Below are 23922 nucleotides of genomic sequence, written 5' to 3'. Positions count from 1 at the left end.
AGATGAAAGAGAAACCAAGTTAATGAAGGACAGTGCATGGATTCCATTACTCTCATTTACTACATAGACAGAATATAAATGCAAAATAACTATGCGGATGTAGGGGAAGTTAGCCAGAGAACAACAGGAAGAGGCGTGTGAGCAAACGAGACAGAGGAGGAACACCTCACAGCAAGGCTTATGTCTGAGTGCATATGGCAAATTGTGGCACGGGGAACATGAAAAACACCTAGAGCCAAAGGACACATCACTCACATGCTCTTACCAGAAGATGCCAGAGACCTATCACCACCCCACCCTTCTGCTAACTAACATCCGCAAGTTCACAGAAGCAATGTTTAGTTCCTGATCTACTTCACCTTCTCTGTCAATTCCCAAAAAGCTCTGCATGCCAGACCATGTGCTCCCCCCAACTGGTGTCACACTACAGACTGCCACACTAGAAGGGAGCAAGCCTTGTAAGTGAGCATTTTTTAAATGTAACACCTTTCTAGTGTGCTTGGTAATGATGTAAGAAGATATGTCTGTGTAACACAACTGTTCCAACAACAGCATTTTAACGTTGTTCCATTAGCTATATAATGAACTTTAAAAATACCATGAAGAGCAATACTACTGAAAAATAATCAATGTATTTGATTCTGTGCCACCCCTCAAAAAGGCAAAATCTACACACTGCAGACAGGGTTATCATTGCATATGCACCAGTGATTCTGGAGCAATTGTCAGAGTAGGGGGGCTGCCATCAATGGTACGTCAATAAAGTCATAGGGATTGTACAAATTCCAAGCGTCACACAAAGAACAAGTGTCGCAACTGAGCCACGTCAGCAGAAGAGTGGTATGGGTATAGTATGTAGCTGGTAGTACAGTTTGGGTCACACTGTCGTAAGTATACTATTAAAGCACGGTGTGGAAGCGCACTGTCATGTACAGACACATATTTTCCATTGATATGTTCACAAAATTCGCACTGATTGAAAGTTTTTGGGATAAACTATAAAGTGCACAACCATAATGTGTGGAAATTGGGTTTTAGCAAATAATTATTGTGGACTACCAACAAGTAATGTGTCTTGATTCTTTTGATCCTATTAAAATCTTTGTTTCCATCACATTACAGAATTTAAAAAAAGGGTTTCATTTGTTTTTTACTAACTGCTGATATATTTTGAAATATTTGTACAGTTCATTTACAGGTATTTAAATGTTGTTGTGTGTTAGAAAAAAACTGATATCTCACAGCCTTTCTTTTCATACTCCCTGTCCTCCAGCAAGATTGTCAGGTAGTTCACAATAGAAAATCCTCTAACTTTGCAGTCAGAGAGGGAAAAGTAAACACCAAGCTCCATGTTAAAAGAGAAAGCAGCAGTTTGTCAGGAGATGTAGCTTATCATTTGACCTTTTCTAAAGCACAGAAAATGTGACACGATAAAAATAATATTAAACACATCTTTACTTCACTTTCTGAACCCTAGCAAGGTTATTTTGCTGCAGCAGCACCTGCATCTCTACTTCAAGCCCCTATGTTATTCACCGGAACAACTAATTTCAGATGCAATTGTAATGCAGCAATCCAAGACCATCCTTTCACAGCTGCCAAACCATGCAAGGTAGTTTTATATACTGACTTCACTTACTTTCACAATATAAGTTTAACACGTTGTTTTGTAGAAACAAACCACCACAGGGCTGGTACGCTTCTTTTTTTGTCTTTTCCCCCTCAAAAAAATAAAAATAAATCGATTACACTAGTGCGTAGTGAGTTTTGGCCCAGTACATGGGTATAGTGTTTGTTTTCCCTGCCAGGGTCTTTCACTTCTCACAGAATCGAGCCAGATAGAGAACATTTGCATGTGGTGGACTGCAGTAAATAACTCTGACCTCCTGATGCACGACACGTGTTCCTGTGGCTGATGAGCTGCCGCATCTCATTGACCAACAGTGGTGGCTCCATTGGTTGCAGCACCTCTAAATGATTTGGGTGACCTTGAGTTTGGCAAGATGGGAAAATCGCCGATTCCCACAAAACTATAAAAGACTTGTCTATGTACAGCTGGAAAGGATATAGATCTTTTGAGCTTCTGTAAATCATATAACTCCTGTTATTGTGCTAACTTGAATACCTTGCTTTACAATCACTGTTCTCTGTAACTACTCTCAACGAGTCATTTTTACTAAACCATGGGCTTGATTCACAAATGTCAAATTTCATTTTTCTGTAAGTTTAGTATTTCTTTGGTATTCACAAACTCTGAGTAACATTTTTCTAATAGTAATTTTATGACTGCGGAGACTCCGCACATAAAAAGATAGGCCTGTCCTATCTTGTTATGTGCGGAGTTTCTGCAGTCATAAAAACATGTCTCCCTCCAATATTAACCCCATCGGTGCTGATGACGGCCCCCGTCCGTCATACACCGCAGTGGGCGTGTGCTGATGACGGCTGGGGGCCGTCATGAACCCGCCCACTACGGAAAACGCAGCACAGGCGCAGAATCGCGGCCACGCCCCAGGGGTTAATACAGTTCCAAACGTCTGTCAAATGTTCTGAAGTAACTGAAATGGGACACAAAGCATTTTGTGTAACTTCCTAATAACTAACTAACTAAATAAATATACTACCCATGAAACTTCTGTGACAAGAAATATCTATAATTTATAAAACGAGGCTAACATCTGTACCAGTCTAAAAAAGACTTCTTGAAATGAGCCTTCCTCAGTTCATAAAAGGTTCGGGGGAACCCCTTCCCATTGTCTCCTTGCTTGTTTTACCTTATGCCTACACCTCGTGCCATATTAATCAACTTAAGGTGCTTAATCTTGTATAAATAAAATTATTTTACAGGTGATTCTGCAGGATCCCTAGCAATATCCCATTTCAGCTAAATCGCGGGTTTAGATGTTAATTGTTGTATGCTAAACCCATTCACATTTCTGCTCAGAAAGCTAACCTTCCCACATCATTATTTGTCTTTAATCCCAAAAAAGGACTTGCATTCTTCAACTCTTGAACTCTATCTGCTTGGCATCATCAGCTGCTAAAGATGCCACCTATTGTTCTTCTCTCACTGGCATACTATTTTCATCGAAGAACCATTTTTATGTCTTTACATTAATGGTTCCAAAATAATGCATAATGCTACGCTTGCAGCATTCCAAACATTCTCCTTCGACTAACTATGTAGGAGATAGATCTGAAAATGTATTGTGGTGCACAGGGCTGAATGAATTTGCATCACGGGCATCTAAACCGGTCGGCAAAATGCAGGATTAACTACCCTTCCAACGTACTATCTCTTCCTGCCCAAAAAAGCATTGCTAATTGCTCAAATACGTTTTAGTGACTGTGTTTTAAGTTGTTGTATATTTGCATTGATTAAGCATTTTTCCATTTTAAACATCTTAATTTTGTGATGATGTCACAAAGCTAATTCAAACCTATATGCCGCTGTGTGAGCTTTAAGGATTGAGTTGTCCATCATTTTTCTCAGTGTGGTGATGAAAGCCGCTGCACAACTTTGAGCTGGAACAACATTGCAGACAGAATGTGACAAATCTGCTGCCCTGGACTTCTACTTATTTTTATGGTTTATTAAATTGAGGTAGGTGGATCGAAATTAAATTGAATGACATATTAATGGTGTGGGGTTCTTTATAAGTCAGTTGTGTGGAACAAGTTTTTGAAATGCAGTTATGATTGGGAGGGTTTTTACGATAACTGTGATAATAGGCTGGATTCTCTTGTAAATGAAGTTGTAAAAAATAGAATATGTCACCCACACCAATTTCCCTGTCCAAACTGATTTTCATGACCTCCAATTACATTTATCTCGAGTTCCTAATGGTCCATTTTGTAAAAATTGTGTTCCGGCCCGAGCCGGAGATTCCGCCTGGGTGCGGAGATTCCGGCCCGGGTGTGTAGATTCCAGTCCGACTGCAGACATAAAGATACGATTCGTAAATGACCTCTGTGAATACCAAAAGTTGTAAAGTTAGACCTTTATCTCAGATTGCCTTTATAAATAAGGTTTTTGCAGATCACTGATAAAACATTGCGTAAAGCAATTTACACTTATATTCTATGGATGCAAAAAATAAACAAAACTTTCTCAGTGAGCCACAAAATTGGCATCCAAAACATATTTAATTACTTTTGCAAAAAAGGAACTTAAGAGCTGCAAAATATTGAGAAATCTAGCTATACGCCTCATCTCAAAGGGGCCATCCACTATAAAGGGAAAAGACAGTTCTCTTTACACAGTCCTGCATTGCTAATATTCACAAACAATAGCCATTTCAGAATGTTCAGTGGTTTGATGATGCCAACTTGGCTTTTGAGATCCATTGAACATTATTTGCAGGATCATTCTTTTAAAAATATGTCAATTTGAAATAACCAAGAGCGAGTACTTTCACTATATTCACATCTGACACGGGTCACACAGAGCTGCATCAAACTAAGTACCACCAGAATGCTTACACCTTTTGAAAAGTTCCTCCAATGCCTCACATCGCCCAAACACCTGGTTTGCAAACAAACCCTCTTTTCAACTACAGTGGGAGAAAGACTTTAACACAATACTTAACACCATGTAATTTCATGTGATAGTCCTTCATACTCATATTTTTGCTCGCCATACTTAAGGTAGAGATATCCTATAGAAAATACTATTTTGTAGGCACCTTACCCCGGTCACCTCATTAACCCTATCATTCCTGACACTTGCTGGCAAGGTTGTGGAGGGACGGGTTCCCTAATGCTCATATTGTGGTTTTGCCCACACCTAGGTGACTATTGTGATGAGATTTTCTGTGCCATTTCACAGATCCATGATCAGGACATAGATAAGCTTCTTGAAATAGCTCTACATGGTAGACCATCAGTGGGCTTCTTCCCGTACACTCCACTGTGGGTAAGAGGATATCCCATCTCCTTCTGGCAGCTAAACTCTATCCTTTCTCTCTGGGGGAAACCTGTTAAGCCAACGTACGAACTCTGGTCTCTTGGGGCACGAGAAAATAGTGTACAACCTTGAAGACAAATCTCGTCTTTTCACTAAAATGTGGCGCCCAGTTCTCACATACTTAAACAAAGACTACAGAGGCCGGACGTACCCACAAACCTTGCGAGCTTCTGGATTGATCAGCTCTTTTTTAATTCCGCTATTTGGATCTTATGTGATCCTGGAAAACTGATTAATGAGGAACTTCCCTTCAAAGCCCATGAGTGGTCTGGTGTGGAGGGCGGTGAGAATTTAAGAGAGGGAATGGGAATTGAAGGTTGGTGGTTGCATTCAGTGGAAGTTCTTTTGAATAATTTGCTTGTTTTACAAGAAAAATAATTTTAAAACGGTTGAAAATTAAAAATATTATGCCATCAGTATAATCACAGAGGAGTATCTCATTGAACACATAGTCAATAGCCCTTTTCTGATACCTAATCAAGGTTAGCTAGGTGCAAGTTTCCTTCTGTAATCCCAGGAGTCAAAGATACTGCTGTGCTTATGAAAGATTAATTGTCAGGATTCATCTATAACCACCCCCTAGCACACAGCTTTCCAAACTGTGTGGCGCGACACATTACTGTGTCGCGACCCATATGTAGGTGTGTCGCGCGATGCGATGAGATGAGATGACGTCTGCCGGCAATCGGCAGAGTCGGGCTGCAGGGGCTCTTAGAAGGGGTGAAACAACAACAAAGCCCTATTAACATGCACAAGGTCTTTAAAGACCTGTGAAGTGCTCGGGTGCGGCTGTGAGCGATCCCGGGCTGCCACACACAACGATTGGGGGGGGTCTGAAGCCCTTTGATGCCAATGGGTGTTGCACGCCTGATACAGTGTATCATCTTAACGCAACAGATGTTTTAACCCCTGATGGACTGCCGGGAATAAAAGATTGCCTAAAAGAGGCTGCGCTTTAGATGACATCTGCATAAGTATGATTGGGGGGGAGGGAGAAAGGGGGGTGCTCAAGGAGTAATTCTAAGAAAGCAATTACGTTGATAAATATTGGTAGAAAACATCCTTTACGCTTTACCATGCAGCTTTTGCCAAACTTTTTTTGTTGAGCAAACTAGAGCCAAAGGTATCAGAGCGCTTTACAAGAGCACCAGTTGTGTTACAGACGGACACTTGCATTTTTGTGTGTGTGGGTGTGTGTGGAGTTGTGTGTGTGTGGGTGTGTGTGTGGGGTGTGTGTGTGTGGGGTGTGTGTGGGGTGGGGTGTGTGTGTGTGGGGTGTCGAGATTACCCTGCCTTAGTATTCAGCACGTGTCTGATGGTAGGTGAAAGAGAAAAAAGGTGGAATCGAGATTACGCAGCCTTGGTATTAGGCATGCTGACATACAATAGCATTGGCCATGGACTTCTGGGCCTCAGCAGTTTTTCTTTTACAAATTAAGCACTGGCGTGTGCTACAATTAGTACAATTCGAAGCTGCTTATAACTGCTGCTTGTGAATTGATGATGCTGTTTTTCAACATTGCATTTTTCACCTGCCTGACATAATTGATTGATTATAAACACAAGCATGCCTCCTCCTTGCTTTAGAAGTGTCATCACCTATTTCCATTGACAATTATTCAGCTAGGTTGAGCTGACAGGTCAATAGCGTAAAAATACATACATCCTATGTAATCCAAAGGTTTACTGTGAAAACAAATGACTCAGGGACAGAGTTATAGTTAAATTAGGTCCAGGTTTCCAATCATACGGCTGTTTTTGCCTGTCAAAATTGATGAAAATTTGATATCTAACGTATACCACAAAGAAGCACATACTGCTCCTATTAATGTAGAGCTTTTGTAGCTGCAGGACATTTGCTGTGTTATGTTCGACCCCGACTGAAGCCCGTCTCTAAATATAAAAAGCTGAATGCTTCTATTCTGTGTTGTGCAAGCCTCACACCCAATACTGCAACAGCTGAATCAAGAGGGTTCAAAGTGCTCCCTCAAGGTATAAAGCCATGTTGTTCCAGACATACTAGTTTTGATATAACCTTCACATGTTTATTGCAAAAATTTCCACGCGTGCCAGAGGCAAATTAGATCAATACAAGGGACACAGTGTTTCAGGTACATCTTTTTAGGAAATACCACAATTATTGCATGATTCTCTGACGCTGGAGATGACCCACCTCAGGTAAATTCTGTTATGACCTTTAATATAATAGGCACCAATTGTTTCACAACTCATTTGTAGAAAACTCCCGGAAAACCATTGGCCACCAGTGCCTACATGTTAGGCAGATGGTTAATAACGCGTGCCTCTGCCTCAGTCGGCATGGGAAGCTGGGGCTTATCAACCTGAGGTTAAGACTTCTTAAGCATGCTCTAAGCTGCTCATAACCCAGATCCCCATCTTGTGTCTGAAGTGACTGATAATACCAGTGAAAATCAAATCATTTATTGCTCTAATCTTTAATTCAAAGTAGATTTCCATCAATATTTACTTGTTTCTTGAAATTTAGCTCATATGACTAGAACTCACCCAATATTTGGATTAGATTCATACATATATGTGATAGCTCTTCCTACTTTAAGGAATTGTTTCTTTCAATATCACATCCAGTTGAACTTTAAGATCTGTATATTTATGAAATGTATGTGATGCTTATGGATCCTGGCCACATATTTGAGCCATATGTAGCAAGTCTACTTTTTTATAATTCACCTTAATGGCTATTTTGCCTATAAATATTGCTTCCATTTGTATCTATTACATAGCATTTGTTTATAGCTGACAAAAAGGTCTCGAGTGTGTCCTCAAACAGAAGTCAGGTTGTACATTTCTATATATAACAGGAGCTCAGTCCATAGTTTAGAAAATAATTGAACATTATGTAAGCAAGGGCCGAGCTGCAGTTTTGTAGTAGTTTAGTAGTAGCTGAGCAGTAGTTGGGCAGTCGCGCAATAGAATCTCAGCAGTAGTTCACCTGTAGTTTGGCATCATTTGAGCAGGAGATCAGCAGTACCCAGCAGCAGACAGGTCAGCAGTGTTTATTAGGTGCTCCCTCAGACTTTGGTAAAAAGGTCTTACCTTTCTGTGCATGATGGAGGGGTGGTAGTGTGTTGGTGGTGGTGCTAGTGGTGGCACTGGCTGAGAGGACTGAGGAGGCTGCCATACCTGAATTGGATGGAAAACACTTTGGTTACTGAGGCAGAAGCACAAGGAAACAAGGACATAGCCTATGCAGGATGGCAAACAAAGACACTATACAAAAAGGAGCTATAAAAAGTTTATGGTAGGTATATATGCACTCAAACGCGTGTTTCATAACTGAAAACAAGAAACATTTACATTAAACAAACACTAATACCCTTGTATAGAGTAGCATTTAGAGACTCACATCTGATCAATCAATAAACGTGCACAGATGTGTCTTAGTAGAGAATATATTTAGTGCACTAATCCTGAGGGGTACATTCGTCTAGAGAGGGGGCTTCTTCATCACGCCAGTGGAATTGTCTATGCAACAAGAAAATGCTTCATGATTTCTTACGGTTATCAGGCATCAGTGTCCTCCAAAGGGAGTATTTGTATTGTTTGGCACAGTTGGTGTAATCTATTACCAGGCACAGGGAGATCAAGTGGGCCTATTTGACATTATTATTGTACTCAGTCCTCTAATGGTAAGCAGCAGCCAATGTTGGTTCCTTATCTGGTATTATGGTCAAACAAAGGCGTCTGAGTGACAATTTATTGCTCGTTATTCTGCCATAGCAAGCTACTCAGCCTCACCTTTTACAGTAGTCGATTTTAAACTATTTGTGCCAGTATTTTACCACATGCCACAGCTGACAGACAGACTAATGACATTCAGAAATGCACCAGACTATACCATAATGCAAAATATGACAAGTGAATCCCTTAATAAGAGTAGTAATCAAGCATTTGATCATGCAACAGATAGATGTATGCATTTGTTTTTTGAGTATAGAGACCAAAGCATCCTAAAAAGATTGGTACAATGTATGCCGAAGTTCATATTCTCAAATCGTTGTAGTCAATGATTCTGTTGACGTACCCTATCCCACAAGCACAACACAGAGTTTCAGAATACGGTTTCTTTCCAAAATAGTGGTCTTTCTATAGGATGTTATCTGAGGATCCCCATCCAACATGAAGTTAGATCTTTTTATTGTGATGGCAGTTTATGTTACAACCATATATAAGAAGAATGAGGAGTGATAAATGTGTTGCAGTGCATTTAGTTCCCTTATTTTTGGCATTTTCTTTGGCCCATTGCTTCCATTTTTGTCCCTGATTTTTGCTCCTTGCTGCTGGAATTTTCTACTGGATCTTATTTCTCAAATTTGGCCTGGCTCTTTTCTCCCTCCTGTTCCTCAGTAGGAGTTTGGCGCCTTTTTCATTCTCTTTATTACTCATTTTCTATCAAAATGTATAAGATTGCCAAGGTTTTTTTCCCAGTTGTGGGATCTTTTTCTCATTTGAGACTCTATTATAGACACCTCTGTGTGTATGATTCTGTGGATGTTGGAACAGTGGCTATTGGGATCCATTGGCCTTTTTTCCGGCAATCTAGAAGGGGAGTCAACAGACCATTCAAGCTTCTGATCCTTGACAGGTTAATATAGGTGTGGTTAGGTGGTCAATAAAGGAAAATAAGATGAAAGCAGATGTATTTTTGAAGAAAGCGGTCCTCTTTCCCCTCTTCAGCAGGAGCAAATGAACATTTGTCAACAATTATTGGTTTATATAGTTGTCTTTTCTTGCATAAGCTGTTCTCCAATCCTGGTCTAATCTGTCCCATGATGGATGACTTTACTAAATGTGAAATATTTAGGTTTTCATACACAACTATTTTAAAAGTATACAACTTGATTTGGCTGACTGGTGAATGTTATGTTGACATTGTATTCAAGTTGCATTAAGCACATATTAAGCATCAACAAAGAAAGATTTTCCATCCTCTGAGCAAGAGCTACATCTGAGAGGCAGCTAGGGATAGAGATAAGAGTTGGCAATGCATTTGCAGCATCACCGAATGTAGTAAACTATATACTGAAAAGTTAATATTGTATATCGGTGCACATACTGATGCATTTGGAAAGATGGCTCAGCAAGTTAATGCTTGCTAAAGACATCTGAAGTAATCTGAAAGTCACGATTTTGGATTCAGGGAAGCCATACTCAGCCTTCCATTCTTTCATGGTCAGTAAATAAGTTATTATTATACATCACGTATTGAAATAAATAGAAAACAGAATGAGGTGTGTAATTCAGAAAACAGAACTGATATATTCAGAGACAGCTAAAGTATATATACTGCAAATGGAGACGTGATGAAAAACATATGCCCCATCATGAAATAATTCCATTCTGATCATTCTAATATGATGAAAATTGAAAGAATAATGTCACATAGTGAAAACAATATTTATATACTTCAATGCTTATGCTTGATAATGAAAACAATAAAATATGTGTTTAAATTGGCATGACATACTAAAAACTGTTAGATAGAAAAATGAAATCATTTGATATATACTTCTGAGTACATTACACACTAAAGGGCTGATTTAGAGTTTGGCCCATGGGATGCTCCATCTCAAGGGTGATATATATCCTGTTTGCTACAAGTGAATTGTACCCTATGGCTTTTGTAATGCAGCAGATGGGATATCGATTATGCTTATGACACAGAATTACGTCCTAAAACTATAAATCAGGCTCTAAGTTCTGTGATAAAAGTGTGCTGCCAATCCTCAAATATGCTTCTAAAGGACCCTAAGGGTATACTTGAATTATTTTTAGACAATGCCATCCTAACAATGCAATGCACATTCTCCTCTACTAGCACTGGCACAAAGCACACGTATTTGTCATTTCTTGCAGATGGTAGCTTCTATATATGTGAGCATCGTGTGTTGTTAAGTCATCCCCACAGGACTTTGTAAAGTGATTGTGGTTTTATAATAATAAATGACTGGCTAAGTTGGGAACATCTGTGGTCTAAAACCTTGCAAACAAAATTCATGTTAGTCTAAAAAAGCTTTCTTCTTTTCCCAGACAACTTGTAGTTTCTCTTAATACAAAGATTGCTTTGTAATTGTAGCAGCACCATGGAAATAATAAGGAGAAAGATTCATTTTGCGTTTATATGGGATGCTTGGAATGGTTAACAAGCCTGAAAGACATATTGGCTCTGATGCAGAAAACACTCACCTGTAATGTTTCCCCAGATTCATACTGTGCATGGAGCAATAAATTATTACTCTCCCTTATTAGGTTGAAAATGTTTTGCTGGGTGTTTTCTTTGGCAGTCTGGTCACAACCAGCCGCAAGCTGAAAAAGTAAGAGACCCAGTTCTGCCAAAGACAACACATTGCATAACATTTAAAAACTGTCAGGGTAGGGAATTCATATTCAATATTGCAGCCTATCGTGGAGAGGGCTGAAGCAAAGATCCATGAACTTCGATTTTGGGTAGCCAGGGGCATCAGCTACTACCCCTAGCACTGCCCTTCCTAAGCCAGTTTCAGAGATCATGAAAGCAGAGACAGAACGAGAAATAAAGCTTGGTGTTAAGAACCAGGGCCTGCTTTAGGGAGGTGCAATCGGTGCCACCACACCAGGCGCTGACTTCAGGGGGCGCTCTGTTGTGAAATATATTGTGTATTTAAAAGCACTTGCTGAAGCATACCTTGCCTCCAGAAGGTTTTAGGCAGCAATAAAAATGTCAAGACACCAATGGTGATTAATGGACCTGCTGGAGAGAGATCGAGTTTTGTCTAGTGGAAGTTTTGACTCATCATAAAGTAGTGCAGAGGATGAATATGCCTACTGCAAAGCTTAGTGTACCATGCAGACCACAGAAGTGCGTATATTGTAAATAGTTCAGTGGGTTACTGATTTTGTCGGAGAGTTCCTTTTCTTACTTTCAATTTATAAATTAAATCCTAATATAGAACAGTGAGCTATTAACTGTCATCAAAGAGCTGCATGGAAACTGCGAAGTATAGGTCAGCCCCATTCTTTCATTATCCCAATGTTGCAAAAAGGTTTCATTTGGGTAGAAATCAATTCTTATTAGTAAAGACTACCCCCAACCATGGTGGTACGTTTTAAATTCTGAATCTGTGCTTCTCCAGATCAAGCACTCTTAAAGTATACTGCCTCCTACCAGTATGGATGACACGTGACTTCTATACTCTGTAGTCCTCTTTCTGATGTGACATTTACTATACACTGATTTACACACTTGCGATTTACTGTCTCTGTGTAGCTTGTGTGTGATGTAAAGTGCTCTGGCATCATATACTTGTATGAGTAATGCTATAAACTAAAAGAAAAGCATGTGAGGGAGAGAGGTTATGGAGAATTGAGGGTCACTGTTAAAGGGTGGTATTGAGGGAATTCATGGAGAATGATGTCACTGGGGGCACTAACAAGTATAGTTGCACTGGGCGCCACATGCGCGAAAGCCGACCCTGCAAAGAGCACACATTTTAGGTTGTGTTGTTACCAATCCTAGCCCTTTTCATAATTCCTCAACAGCAATAAATACACTTTGGATAGGCTTTGGGTGGGACTATGTGATCAACATATAATGTTATCAGGGTGTTAAAGGGTGCATGATTTCACTTGGGGGTCGATTCCGATTCGGGAAAAAAAACGTCCGTACGATTTGTATGCGGAGCCCGCTCCGTACGAATCGTACCCGTCCGTCCGAGTCGCCTAGTATGATCCGTATTCTGTGAATCCGTCCGAATTGTCGCGATCCGTACGTATTGCAAGGCTGAAACCGTGAACCGTACGACTCGTACACATGCCGTACGACCCGACGAGTACGATCCGGACCGGGGTATGAGGACTCGATTCGTACGGTCCACGTCAGGTAAGGGCGAGTCGTACGGAAAAGCACACAAACACATACACACCGTACGGTCCGTACACCCCATGATCGCAGGGGTACGGTGCGTACCCCTGCGATCATGGGGTGTACGCACCGTACCCCATGTACGATGGGTGTACGGTGCGTACACCCATCGTACATGGGGTACGGTGCGTACACCCTTCGTACATGGGGTACGGTGCGTACACCCATCGTACATGGGGTACGGTGCGTACACCCATCGTACATGGGGTACGGTGCATACACCCATCGTACATGCGGTACGGTGCGTACACCCATCGTATATGGGGTACGGTGCGTACCCCTGCGATCATGGGGGGTACCAACCGTACCCGGGGGGGCCGTTCCGTACCTGTTTCGGCACGAACTCTGCTTTTACAGCTGTTTTCAGCTCCCGTAGAAAAAGGGTCGTGCGGTGCGTACCCGATACATATAGTACTTGCTGGGTCGTAAAAACCAGCCGCGAACCGTACAGATGTCGCGTACAGCGGGTTCCGAGGGAGATTCGGATGGGGATTTGATTAGTACGGTCTCTGTATGACTCATACGGAGTACGGCTCCTGGTACGAATCGTCCTTCGTCGTATGTATGGGGGACGTTTCAGGGTACGATTCGTATGGGAAAAACGCTCCGAACGGCTATTCGGAGCGGTTTTTCCCGAATCGGAATCGCCCCCTTGGTATGAAACCAGAATATTGAGTTTCAATTTTCGTGCTACCACAATATCAATGGACTAAAATGCCCAAAAGCTAAGGATATACAAGTAAATATTTACTTAACTCGACATATATATGCCTTTATGATATCTTTCTACTTACCAATGTATACTTGTGGTTTCAGAATTTTGATCGTCAGTATTTCTGGTACAATATCTTGAGCAGCAAGACATTAAAAATTCTGTATTCTGACATACAACCTTTCCCTTTCCCTGGCATTTTGGCAAAATTAATTTCATGCAGAAGTAGGACTTGAAAATAACAACTTGTGTTTGCAAAATACTAGATAGGAAATTCTGGGTAGTTCCCCCTCTTTGGGTGAAGAGCTGCTCTTTTTCATGGAGTGCATCTACAATACCAACAAAACTCTAAATCTGCCTACCTCAAATGTTTGTGTTTTAAGCAGCAATTTAAAGCATAGGATTAGCTCCACTGCTATCTATGCTGAGCCAGAAAGTAACAAATTCTTTTAGAATTTTCAGCAAAGATTTTAACAATAAAATTAGCAACTGTGCTGTCTATGCTGGTGTTTTGCATTATTATGTGGAATCTTAAGTTTGCAGACTTTTTATTTTTGACTTTCAAACAAGTACCTCTTTGTGGTTGGACAAAGTATTTATTTCTCTGACAAGCTGTAATAAGAGTTAAACATGTTTCAGGAGATGATTTTGCATATTTTTAGTTAACTTGGAGTGTATTAAACCAATGCAGTGATGGAATGCTGTGCTTAAAATTATAAAATGCCTTCATCATTTTAGGTCGTGCCTACCAGACAGTGCAAACTGTCTGGTTGCCAAGGATCTATTGTGAGTTTACAGTGGGCTTACAGCCCACCCACTGGTTAATGTATTGTCACTCCCATTTGCTTGCTCTTTATTTGACAGTGTGCCTTCCTCTTCTTGTGCTTTCCCTTCATAGCCTCATTATGAATCTTTTGATTGGCTGCCCTGGATTCTTCCAATAACTCACATTTGAGGAACTACTTTTTTCTTTTTCATTCAGCACTGTGTGTAGAGGTTCACTGGGTCTTTCTCTCTTGTGCTACTTCTGTGCGCATATTCCTCTTCCCTGGTTCTGTGTTGCTCCCCACCCCTCCCAGATTGTCTGTAGAAGAACAGCAACAGGGATATAGTTGCTGAGGTATGGCTAAAATGCAGACTTTAAGAGTTGTTCCTGTTCTTTTCCTTCATTACCCATATTGCATGGCTGTAGAAGTTTGGCACACAAAGGCTTTCATGGTGCTGAGGGAAGGGCCGTCTGTTGCACTCACTCAGCAGCCATCTCAGGCAAAGGGGTACTTTGCCTGAAGGTGTATATATCTGCTCCCTGGGCTAGTGCAGAGAAGAAAATGACTGAATCCTGTGGAAAGTATTTTAAGCCTTGGGAGCAGTTTCCTCTATATTAGGACACTTTCTTATTCTTCTAAATTCTTTGCAGTTCCCGAGTAAACTACACCATACAGTTTATAAAAATTGAAAACACATAGGGCCCGATGTAGGTCGGTCGGTAACGGCCGAAAATCGGTATTTTCGGCCGTTTCCAACCGGTATTCAGTAATCGGTATGTAGGGCCACATTATTTTACAGATTCGGTAAATTTACCGATCGGTAAATTTACCGAATCTGTAAAATACCGATTCGGTATTTATACCTATTCGGTATTATTGATATGTAGGTGGGACTCTTCTGAGTCCCACAAGCCTTACAGAATCGGTATTTTACCATGAAATCCAACTTCATGGTAAAAAACCGATTCCGGTGTGCATGCACACCTGTGCATGCACACCTGTGCCGTATGACAGGCAGACCTGCCCTTAGGGCAGGTATGCCTGCCACATGGCCCCCGAATCTTTTTTGGGGGTGCTAGAGGGTGTCAAAGTGACACCCCCTGCACCCTTGTGTCAATCGGTATTTACCGATTCGGTAAATACCGACCGGTAATGGCCCATTCATTCCTATGGGCTTCAAAGCCCATAGGAATGAATGGGCCATTACCGATCGGTATTTACCGAATCGGTAAATACAGATTTTTTCCGATTCGGTAGCAGGAACATCTGGATGTTCCTACATCTCAACCCCTTAGATTTACCGATTTTTAATTACCGAATCGGTATGATTCGGTAATTTAAAATCGGTAAATCTATTTTACCTACATCTGGGCCATAATTCGTTCTGCCATTTTGAGATATCATTTAATATGTTTGCTTTTCCTCCAGTGTTTTTTTTCTTTTACTTTATTTAAACATTACTTTATAGGCATTGGCAAAGCCAGCAGCTTGGCACTCGCATTCTGAAGGCGAAACCTACTGCCAATGCCATGGTTGTCCAGTTTTGATTATACTGGCATATTAAAAACAGGCATGAAAAATATCAATGGATGACACTGAGGGGCGACTTGACCTCTCACTCTGTTACACACACAGATCTTGGGACCTGCCAAAACACCACTGATTGGCTCTTTCCGCAGCCCTGTCATTTGATGCAGTGCAGGATGTCGGTAACAACCCAAAACAGGTTATACAGGAAAAGTAAATGGCCTGGAAGGCTAAGAACATATAATTTAACTTATCAATGTTTCAAAAAACATCTTTTTCCAATGAAGTTTGTCGTGAGTTTGGAAAATATAGCCTAATAAAGCATGAAACTGTTCGTAGATTTATGTGGAAAATGTTATTGCTCCAATAAAATATATGATCCAACTTATAGCAGGCTACAAATCAAACACGTACAGACACCTTCAAAGGCTTTACAACAGTGAACTAGAAACACTGCAAGTCCCATCGCAAGACCCAATGGGAAGCCATGTTATGTATCCTGTACTTCTGCAGCTGCACAGCTTGTTCTTTTTTTGGAACCAGTACCAGACAGTCACCCCTTGAAATTCTTGCAAAAGCATCACTTTACATTATGGTAATCGTCTACAGATTCTGTGCTCTTTTCCAAACTTCTTCATTGAGAATTTGTTAGTAATGATAGTTTACAAATATAATATATTAACAACATGTTAGGTGCGCTAGAGCAGCATGCTGTATGATTTATTCCACCAAATTCCCCCCTGCGGCCACCGATCTTTATGAGGAACATGAAAAACAGCAAGAAATCACAAAAAAAGCCGAGAAAGGGATATCCATATTCTCATTGAGCAAATACCACGTTTAAACTTTTGTATCAACAGCTCCAGGCAATCTCACCCAGTGTGAATATAAATTGAATAGTGGAATTCTTGCTTTTCTTGTCAAGCGTGCCAGACACAGAAGTCAGGATCGAATTCTCCCACTTTTAATAAAAAGTCCTTTTTAGGGGGAAACACCTTCATAGATAGTGAAATTCAAAATAATGAATATCCAAAAGTAATAACTTTTAGTTATCACCTTTAGCAAGATACAGCCTGCTTTCTGAGGGAGCCCCGCAGGTTCAGCTATTGCCGCACTTCCATGAGAAGGCAATGATAAGCTTAAATAAGGCTGAAACCCCACCACTTTTCTCCCTTCAAGTCTGTTTGATCGGAGCAGCACCTTCACAAAGGATTACTACATTGGCCTTCCTACACGCATGCCTCAGCGTCTAACGATTGAGGAAGCCAGATTTATTTTTAAACTCATGTTGTTTGTTCTCAACAAACTCACCATAAATTTGCTGACCTGCCTGTCTGTTGAGTCTCATGTCAAACTCAAAGTTCCCTGTATCACTCAAAAAGTTTTCCAAAATGTGGAGCCCCATATGCCACTAAAATGGAATTATCAGCTATATTCCCAGAAGAAATCTAAGATTAAAATCACTTTGTTCCGCCTATTGCTTCGATGCAGATACTTGAAGTAATGACTTGGAGGCTGTCAATTTGCTGTTCAAGGACTCCTAAAGTAAAAGAAAGGAATAGCCATCTTCAATACCATGGGAAATTGAACATCATCTATTAAGACTTGCCTTCTAAATTCTTAGGCTTTGGTTGCCAACTCTATGCCAAACTCTTAGACGCAGTGTTATATAAAAAAACTCTCCGCTTAATGTTTCGCTCTCCATGTGATCCCCGGTCTGCCTCACCTCTACTTTCCCTTCCATGAATTTGCTCCCTGCTTCAAGGAATGAAGGAGAGGCTCTGGTTGAATGGATGTTGGTTGTGTCAAGTATTTTACACCCAAAAACAATAGTAAAACGTGGGCGTGCCAGTAAACAAATTGCATTTGTTAACACTGACCTGCCTTGCTTAAGGCGTCTTTTGTTAGATTCCTCCCAGAATGAAATCATCTTGTGGTAGAGAGAAGTGACAGCGAATATTAGAAATGTCTCTATTAAGAGGTAAGACTTGCTAACAAAGAACTCTGTCACTGAATGTCTTGAGGCTAACCACACAGTTGACATCCTAGAATTAATAAACACATGTGCCATAGAGATGGCACTGAGTCAGCTAGAGAGAAATGTACCAGCAAGTGAAAATGCAAATTAGTCATCTTTTTGTCCTACTTTCCAACACGGAAATGTACATTTTAATAGCATGATTTCAACCCCTCAGAAATGTTAATTTTGTGACAGCAGTTTGATTAAGGAGATATTTGACAGGCAGTGTCACAGGCCTCTAATATGTTAAAATGTGTCAGAGGTACTTGAGGTGGTGAGTGCAGCTGGGGTTCCAGCAGGGACGTAGCGTGTGATGGTGCTCATGGTTTAAGCCTTGTTAGAACATTGGAATGTTGGGAGCTCCATTGAAAACAATGGAGTGCTCTGGGCTTATAATGGATTGTATAAGCCTGGAGCACCAACATTCCAATGTTTCTTTATTCACAGCTCTGGCTGTGAACAAAGGCTTCAGGGAACCTTAGGGGATTCCAATCCCCTCACGGTTCCAAAAGGCTTTGTTTTGTTTGTTAGAACATTCTGTCCTCTAATGACAGAATGTTCTAATAGCCTTATAGCCCTTCGTAGATGGGCTATACCGCTATTAAAGTCCCTCTCCCTTGTTAAAGGCCCTCGCCTTCGGCTCGGGGCCTTTAACGCTGGAGAGGGCCTTTAATAGACGGTATAGCCCTCTACGGCGGGCTATAAGGCTATAAAACTTGATGTCTATAGTAGTTTATAGATATTGTGGCTCTAGAAACGCTTTTTCAATCAGCAGAGGAATCAAATGGAAGCAGTATATTCTGAGCGTGGCTCTGACAGCACCAGTAGCTATCTTGAGTTCCAAGTTATGACAATAGCAGCAAATAATGGGCCCTCTTAGCAGGCATAGCACCAGCACATACCCCAATGGAGTGGTGTAACTCAACAAGAAATGTCCAAAGCCATTGGATAATGAATTGGTGGAAGAGACACATCATACTGATCATGCAGAGCAGTGTCTCCATATATCACCAGAACAGTAGTACTCTGCCACTCTGGTCTGATGGTGATGTTACCCATGTTCCTCACAACTTATTCTCACTGTTTAGTTAAGAAAAGAGGAAAATGGATTGAAATAGCCCGTTAACCACCAGCGACAAGAACAAACACTCCATGTGCACAGGGTTGTTTTTTTACAGTAGTTCTGACAAGAAGAAAGGTATGAGCCACATGGAAGCATTCGATTTATCATGCCTAATGTTACTGCACGATTCATTTGTAAATCTCTGGTTCATAGAGGAAGATGAAGGTGCAGGATATCAGGTTTCCAGTGGAAACCTTCTAGCTGGATCCTGCTTCTAATGCAAAATGACCTGTCCTGAGTGCTCGACTGCACGACCGTACTGGCTTTTATTTTTGGTCATGGGATCACGGTAATCGAGTGTGTGCTCAGAGGCCTTGGCCTGCCCCTAGCAATGCAAGATCTAGGACTTGTCCTGTGATATGAAGGGGTGCACCGAGTGTACCCTATACGACTGGACAGAGAACTACTGTACCAATCTGTGGCTTAGCAAATCAGGCAGTGGTGGAAGCATACCTTGTTTTGGGATGCTATGGAGCAGACTAAACTTTTTGTCTGTGTCAGTGGCAGTGTAGCCTACTGGCCTATTTCGTGTAATGTTCTGCTGTTTAATGAGAGCACCCATAACCTTACACTGACAGCCTGCATGCAGGTCAAATGTGTGTATGGTATGTATGTAAGACACGTGTAGTCATAGAACTCTATGAATGCATCAGCCTTGTATTGAAACCAGTGGGATCCATGTTGGATGCCCGTGGTTTACCTTGCCACAAGATGTGGGATGACAACATCTTCCACACACAGTAGAGTTGTATTGTCTGGATTCCAGTGGCTGGAGGATGGAGATTCAGTCTCTTCAGTGGTAGGATGGAGAGAGTGTTATCTGTAGAAATTCCATGGAGACTTTGTTAGCAATGGGATGCTGATTAGTTATTTCGGAACACTGCCATTTAGTTGATGGTAGGGGTGAAGAGTGGCATTGGCGTTTCTGTTGTGCAAGGTGAGGAAGTTTCTAGGTCAAGAGTGCCCATTTGTTTGTCCCTAATTACTGCTTCAACGAAGTCAATGACAGCTACTTGCAGACTCATCAAACTTTGTTTTGCTTATGTTGTGGATTCTCCACTTTAGAGCCAGCCCCAGGGCTACCTGTGGGAAGTATCAATTTGCAGAAAGGCCGTAGTCGGCCGTAGTAGAGCGCTACTATGTAATTGAAAAGTACAGTCTTTTTCCGAAAGGCAAGCACTGATCTGGACATTGAACTTATTGCATCTTTTGGCTGATTGTAGAGTTCTGGGCTTGTACCCCCACACACTACTTCCTTGAGAAGTCTGTGACTGCTCGCCCTAGGTATCCTGACAGGAAGATCGGAAAATGTGTAATTGGCCCAATTTACAAAGCTGTTGTGTTACAGACCTCAGGAGGCCATGGAAATCAACTTAAACCACCATGGCTGGCACTCAATAGCCTTGTCTGCTCTGTGTTCCCCCACCATCCAAATGGGGTCTGACATAGATTACCAATAATGTCCACCTGATCATGATGGGTCACCCTTGTCAACATCTGCTTCACAGAATGAGAAATATTACTGCTAATGCAAACGAAGTTAACTTTGCTGCCAATGATGTAAGGAAGTAAGTTGTGATAAGAAGAAAACCCCAATGCCGATCTCCCACAAAAATTACAAGCGGGAGGGGGGCAATGCCGAACTTCAGGCAGTAGCAGACAGATTGACTAGGGATATCCTTTAGGGATTACCAGGAGTCACAAAGGCCACAACTATGTTTTTCTTAGGACCTCTGTGATCCTCTGTGGTCCCAAGATTTTCAGATAAAATATCTCATGAGTATCTAGCACCCACAAAAGTAGAACTAAGAATGCCACTCCCACCAACACGGGAAAGGTCAGACTGACAATAGCCTTGTGTCTTTGGTAGCAGCAGCTGGTAGAAAATGGTAGCTCAATGCATTGTCTGACTATGAAGGAATACTTCAAATGTGCCTCAATGTTGCCATTTTCTTTTTATACAGTGTGGGACCAACATTGGGGTTGCTATTCTGTTTAGGTTTTGTGTATTCAGATGGATTATAGCATGTTCCTTCATATTGGCTGTGACTGGAAGGATCCTTATCCATGACCAGCGATACTGCATGCTAGGTTATTACTTTACACTGCAAAACTAGAATGCTTTGTCCATTGCACGGTAGTCTTTTGTGACTTTAAAACTTTTTTCACTCGCGGTCGTCAAGGAACCATCACCATGATTTTCAATGAAATAACACAATGGCATTTATAGAACAGGTTTTTTTAAGGTTAGACCATCTTGGAATAACCTCAAATCAGCTTCTAGGCCAAATTGGGTGATTGGCATCTTTTTATTACAATACATTCTATACATATATTTACTTTCTCAGTACAATATATGACAGTGTGTGTTCTGCTAAATCTCTGGAACCAAGCTTTATTCCCAGTGCCTAAAAGCGGCCCATTGGTTTAATACCCATGTGTTCATTTTCGTTGAACTCTAAGTTAAAACACGCACTATTATCCTTTCAATCATCTAGTGAATATTGTTTTAGAGGTAAAACTGCGGTTCTCAATTCCTTTTCTGGTTTCAAACCCTCTGCCTGCTACCTGAAACTAATCAACCTGCCTTAACGAGAGGGACGCAGCACCCGCTAGGCGGGAATTACCTCTCTCACCACTAGGCTACGGCCTATATGAACTGGTAGAAGTTTAACCAGCAGGCATATCCAACCACTAGTAGCCTTCGAAGAGCATTGACCACGAGGGGCAGAGTGATGCACTTGGAGTTGTGCCCCACGTAACAATTCCCGTTACGGTCACCCTTTTCGTCGCTGAATTAAAATATTGATCCCCCTTCCAAGGGGACTGCCTTGTGCCGGATGTCCTCAGCTACCTCTTACTCCTGGCATCCTCTGGTCACAATTGTGGTCAGTGGGTTTCAAAGCACATAGATATCAGCAAGCTCCAGTCAGCCAGTGATTAATTTGAGCCGGTGGTTTCTGGTGCTTGGCACTGGAACTTAATTGTCAACACCGGCACTTATGGAAATCTCCACTGTTTATCTAAATTAGAGATTAAAACAACAACAATTGTTCATTATTTTAATGAACATTAAAAATGACTAATATCTGCTGCCCAAGACATTATTGTAGCTTTGGGAGATCTGAAATAGTCTGAAATGTCATATTTGTAGGGTGTGTTAATTAGTAGTAATTTTCTCACTGGCGGCACGTATATGGCAATGAGTAGCGAAAGCTGCAGTGGCCTCTTGACGAGGGCCCCGGCACATATTTTATTTTCAAATTAAGCACTGCAGTCAGCAGGTATGGGATAACCTCCCTTTGAAGACACAGGCGTGAACTGAAAACCCTAACTTAATAAAGAGCCAGGATAGCCGGCTTGTTTTAAAGGTAGCAGTAGAGGGAGAACACAATGAGATGTCACAATCACCATGACCAACTGCCAAGGGGGCTCGTGTGACTGTGAACTGCATTCACTTTAGGCTCATGCTCGGTTACAGTAAGAGGCTTGAATGTTGGTATTTTGTGATTGGGCCAGTCCACAAAAGTTAGGTGAACATATGCATATGTTTGCAGATATTTATATACCCTTGCACAGGGCCGGCTTTAGCGCAGGTGGCACCCAGTGCGACAATCATTTTTGACGTCGCTCCCAACGACGTCCTTCTCCACTGATTCCCTCACTACCACCCTCCAACAGCGCCCATCATCTCTCCACAGCCGCTCTCTCATATGCATTTAATTTGTTTTATACCGCTACTCATACCAGTGTAGGGTGTCAAAGCACTTTACATTAGCTATATGTGCAAAGCCACACTTCCATCATAGTTACATAAGTGGAATTTTCCACTGGGGGAAATTCCACATGAGTAAATGTTACAGCTTGGATTACTCCAGGAAATCTGTGACTTTCCTAGATTTATTCTGCTAGTGCTCCTGGGATCCTTTGGGGGTTGCTAAAAAGTTGTAAATCTGCTCCAAAAATAGGAGTAATCCTGTGGTTGCACAAAACTGATTTCTTTTCATACAGTCGAGTCCTGTGTACTTAGTAAGGAGGGGGCGAAAGTTCTTAAAATGAGGCAGAGTGGTAGCGTGATAATCAATCCGCAGCGACATTGTGCAGAGTGACCTTGCGCTAAAGGTTCGAGCCCAAATGGGTCTTGGGTTCTGTGTTAGTGCTTGTTATTTTTTGTGGTGTTATTCTTAGTGTCCCTGAATTTTAATACTCTATACCTCAGCATGCTGCATGTCACTGCCTACTACTTTCTACTGTGTCATCCTTCATGTCACTCACTTACTCATCTGTACTGCATCATAGTCTAGGTTGCTGCTTGTAAATCTTTGTACCTCTGCCATGCTCCTTGGCACTGCCTATTACTACTTGATACTGTGTCAGGCTCCATATCATTGCTAGTTACTCCCTTGCACTTGTCATACTCCATGGCAGGGCCTGTTACTCCTTGGTACCCCTCAGGCTCCATGCCGCTGACCCTTATTCTTTTGTACTGCACATTACTCCATGCCACTGCTGGTTACGCATGTGTCCCACTGTCATGCTTCATGTCACCGACTACCATTACTTTGTACTGCACGATGCTCCATTTCCCTGCTTCTTACTCCTTTGCACTTCCGCGACATATAAGTAGGTGTCTTTTACCACTTTACGCTGCGTCTTGCTCCACATAGCTCTTATTCTATTGCACTGTCTAGCTCCATGTCGTTTCTCGTTACTCCGCGGTATTGTCACGCTCTGTGTAATTGTCATTAACTGCCTTATACTGCGCCATATACTCCCTATCGCTAACTCTTACTCTGTCGTACTGTGTCCTGCTCCATGCCACTGCTTGTTACTCCTTTGTAGCTCGGTCTTGCTTGGTGTCACTGGCT

At 41.5% G+C, this 23922-nt stretch overlaps 1 protein-coding gene across 3 annotated transcripts in view; it reads right to left on the bottom strand.

Moving 5' to 3' along the window:
- Positions 1-23922, bottom strand: part of EDAR (ectodysplasin A receptor) — a 350911-nt gene that overhangs the window by 81890 nt on the left and 245099 nt on the right. For all 3 annotated transcript variants that reach the window (XM_078658124.1, XM_078658122.1, XM_078658123.1), the window contains exon 6: positions 8042-8128. In XM_078658124.1, coding sequence (XP_078514250.1) covers positions 8042-8128 — 87 coding nt within the window. The remainder of the gene's footprint in view (positions 1-8041; positions 8129-23922) is intronic.

Source organism: Lissotriton helveticus, chromosome 8 (assembly GCF_964261635.1).
Source record: "Lissotriton helveticus chromosome 8, aLisHel1.1, whole genome shotgun sequence".
In the NCBI taxonomy this organism is placed as follows: Eukaryota; Metazoa; Chordata; class Amphibia; order Caudata; family Salamandridae; genus Lissotriton; species Lissotriton helveticus.
The sequence above is the reverse complement of the archived record's forward strand: the minus strand, read 5'-3'. Positions and strand labels throughout refer to the sequence as shown.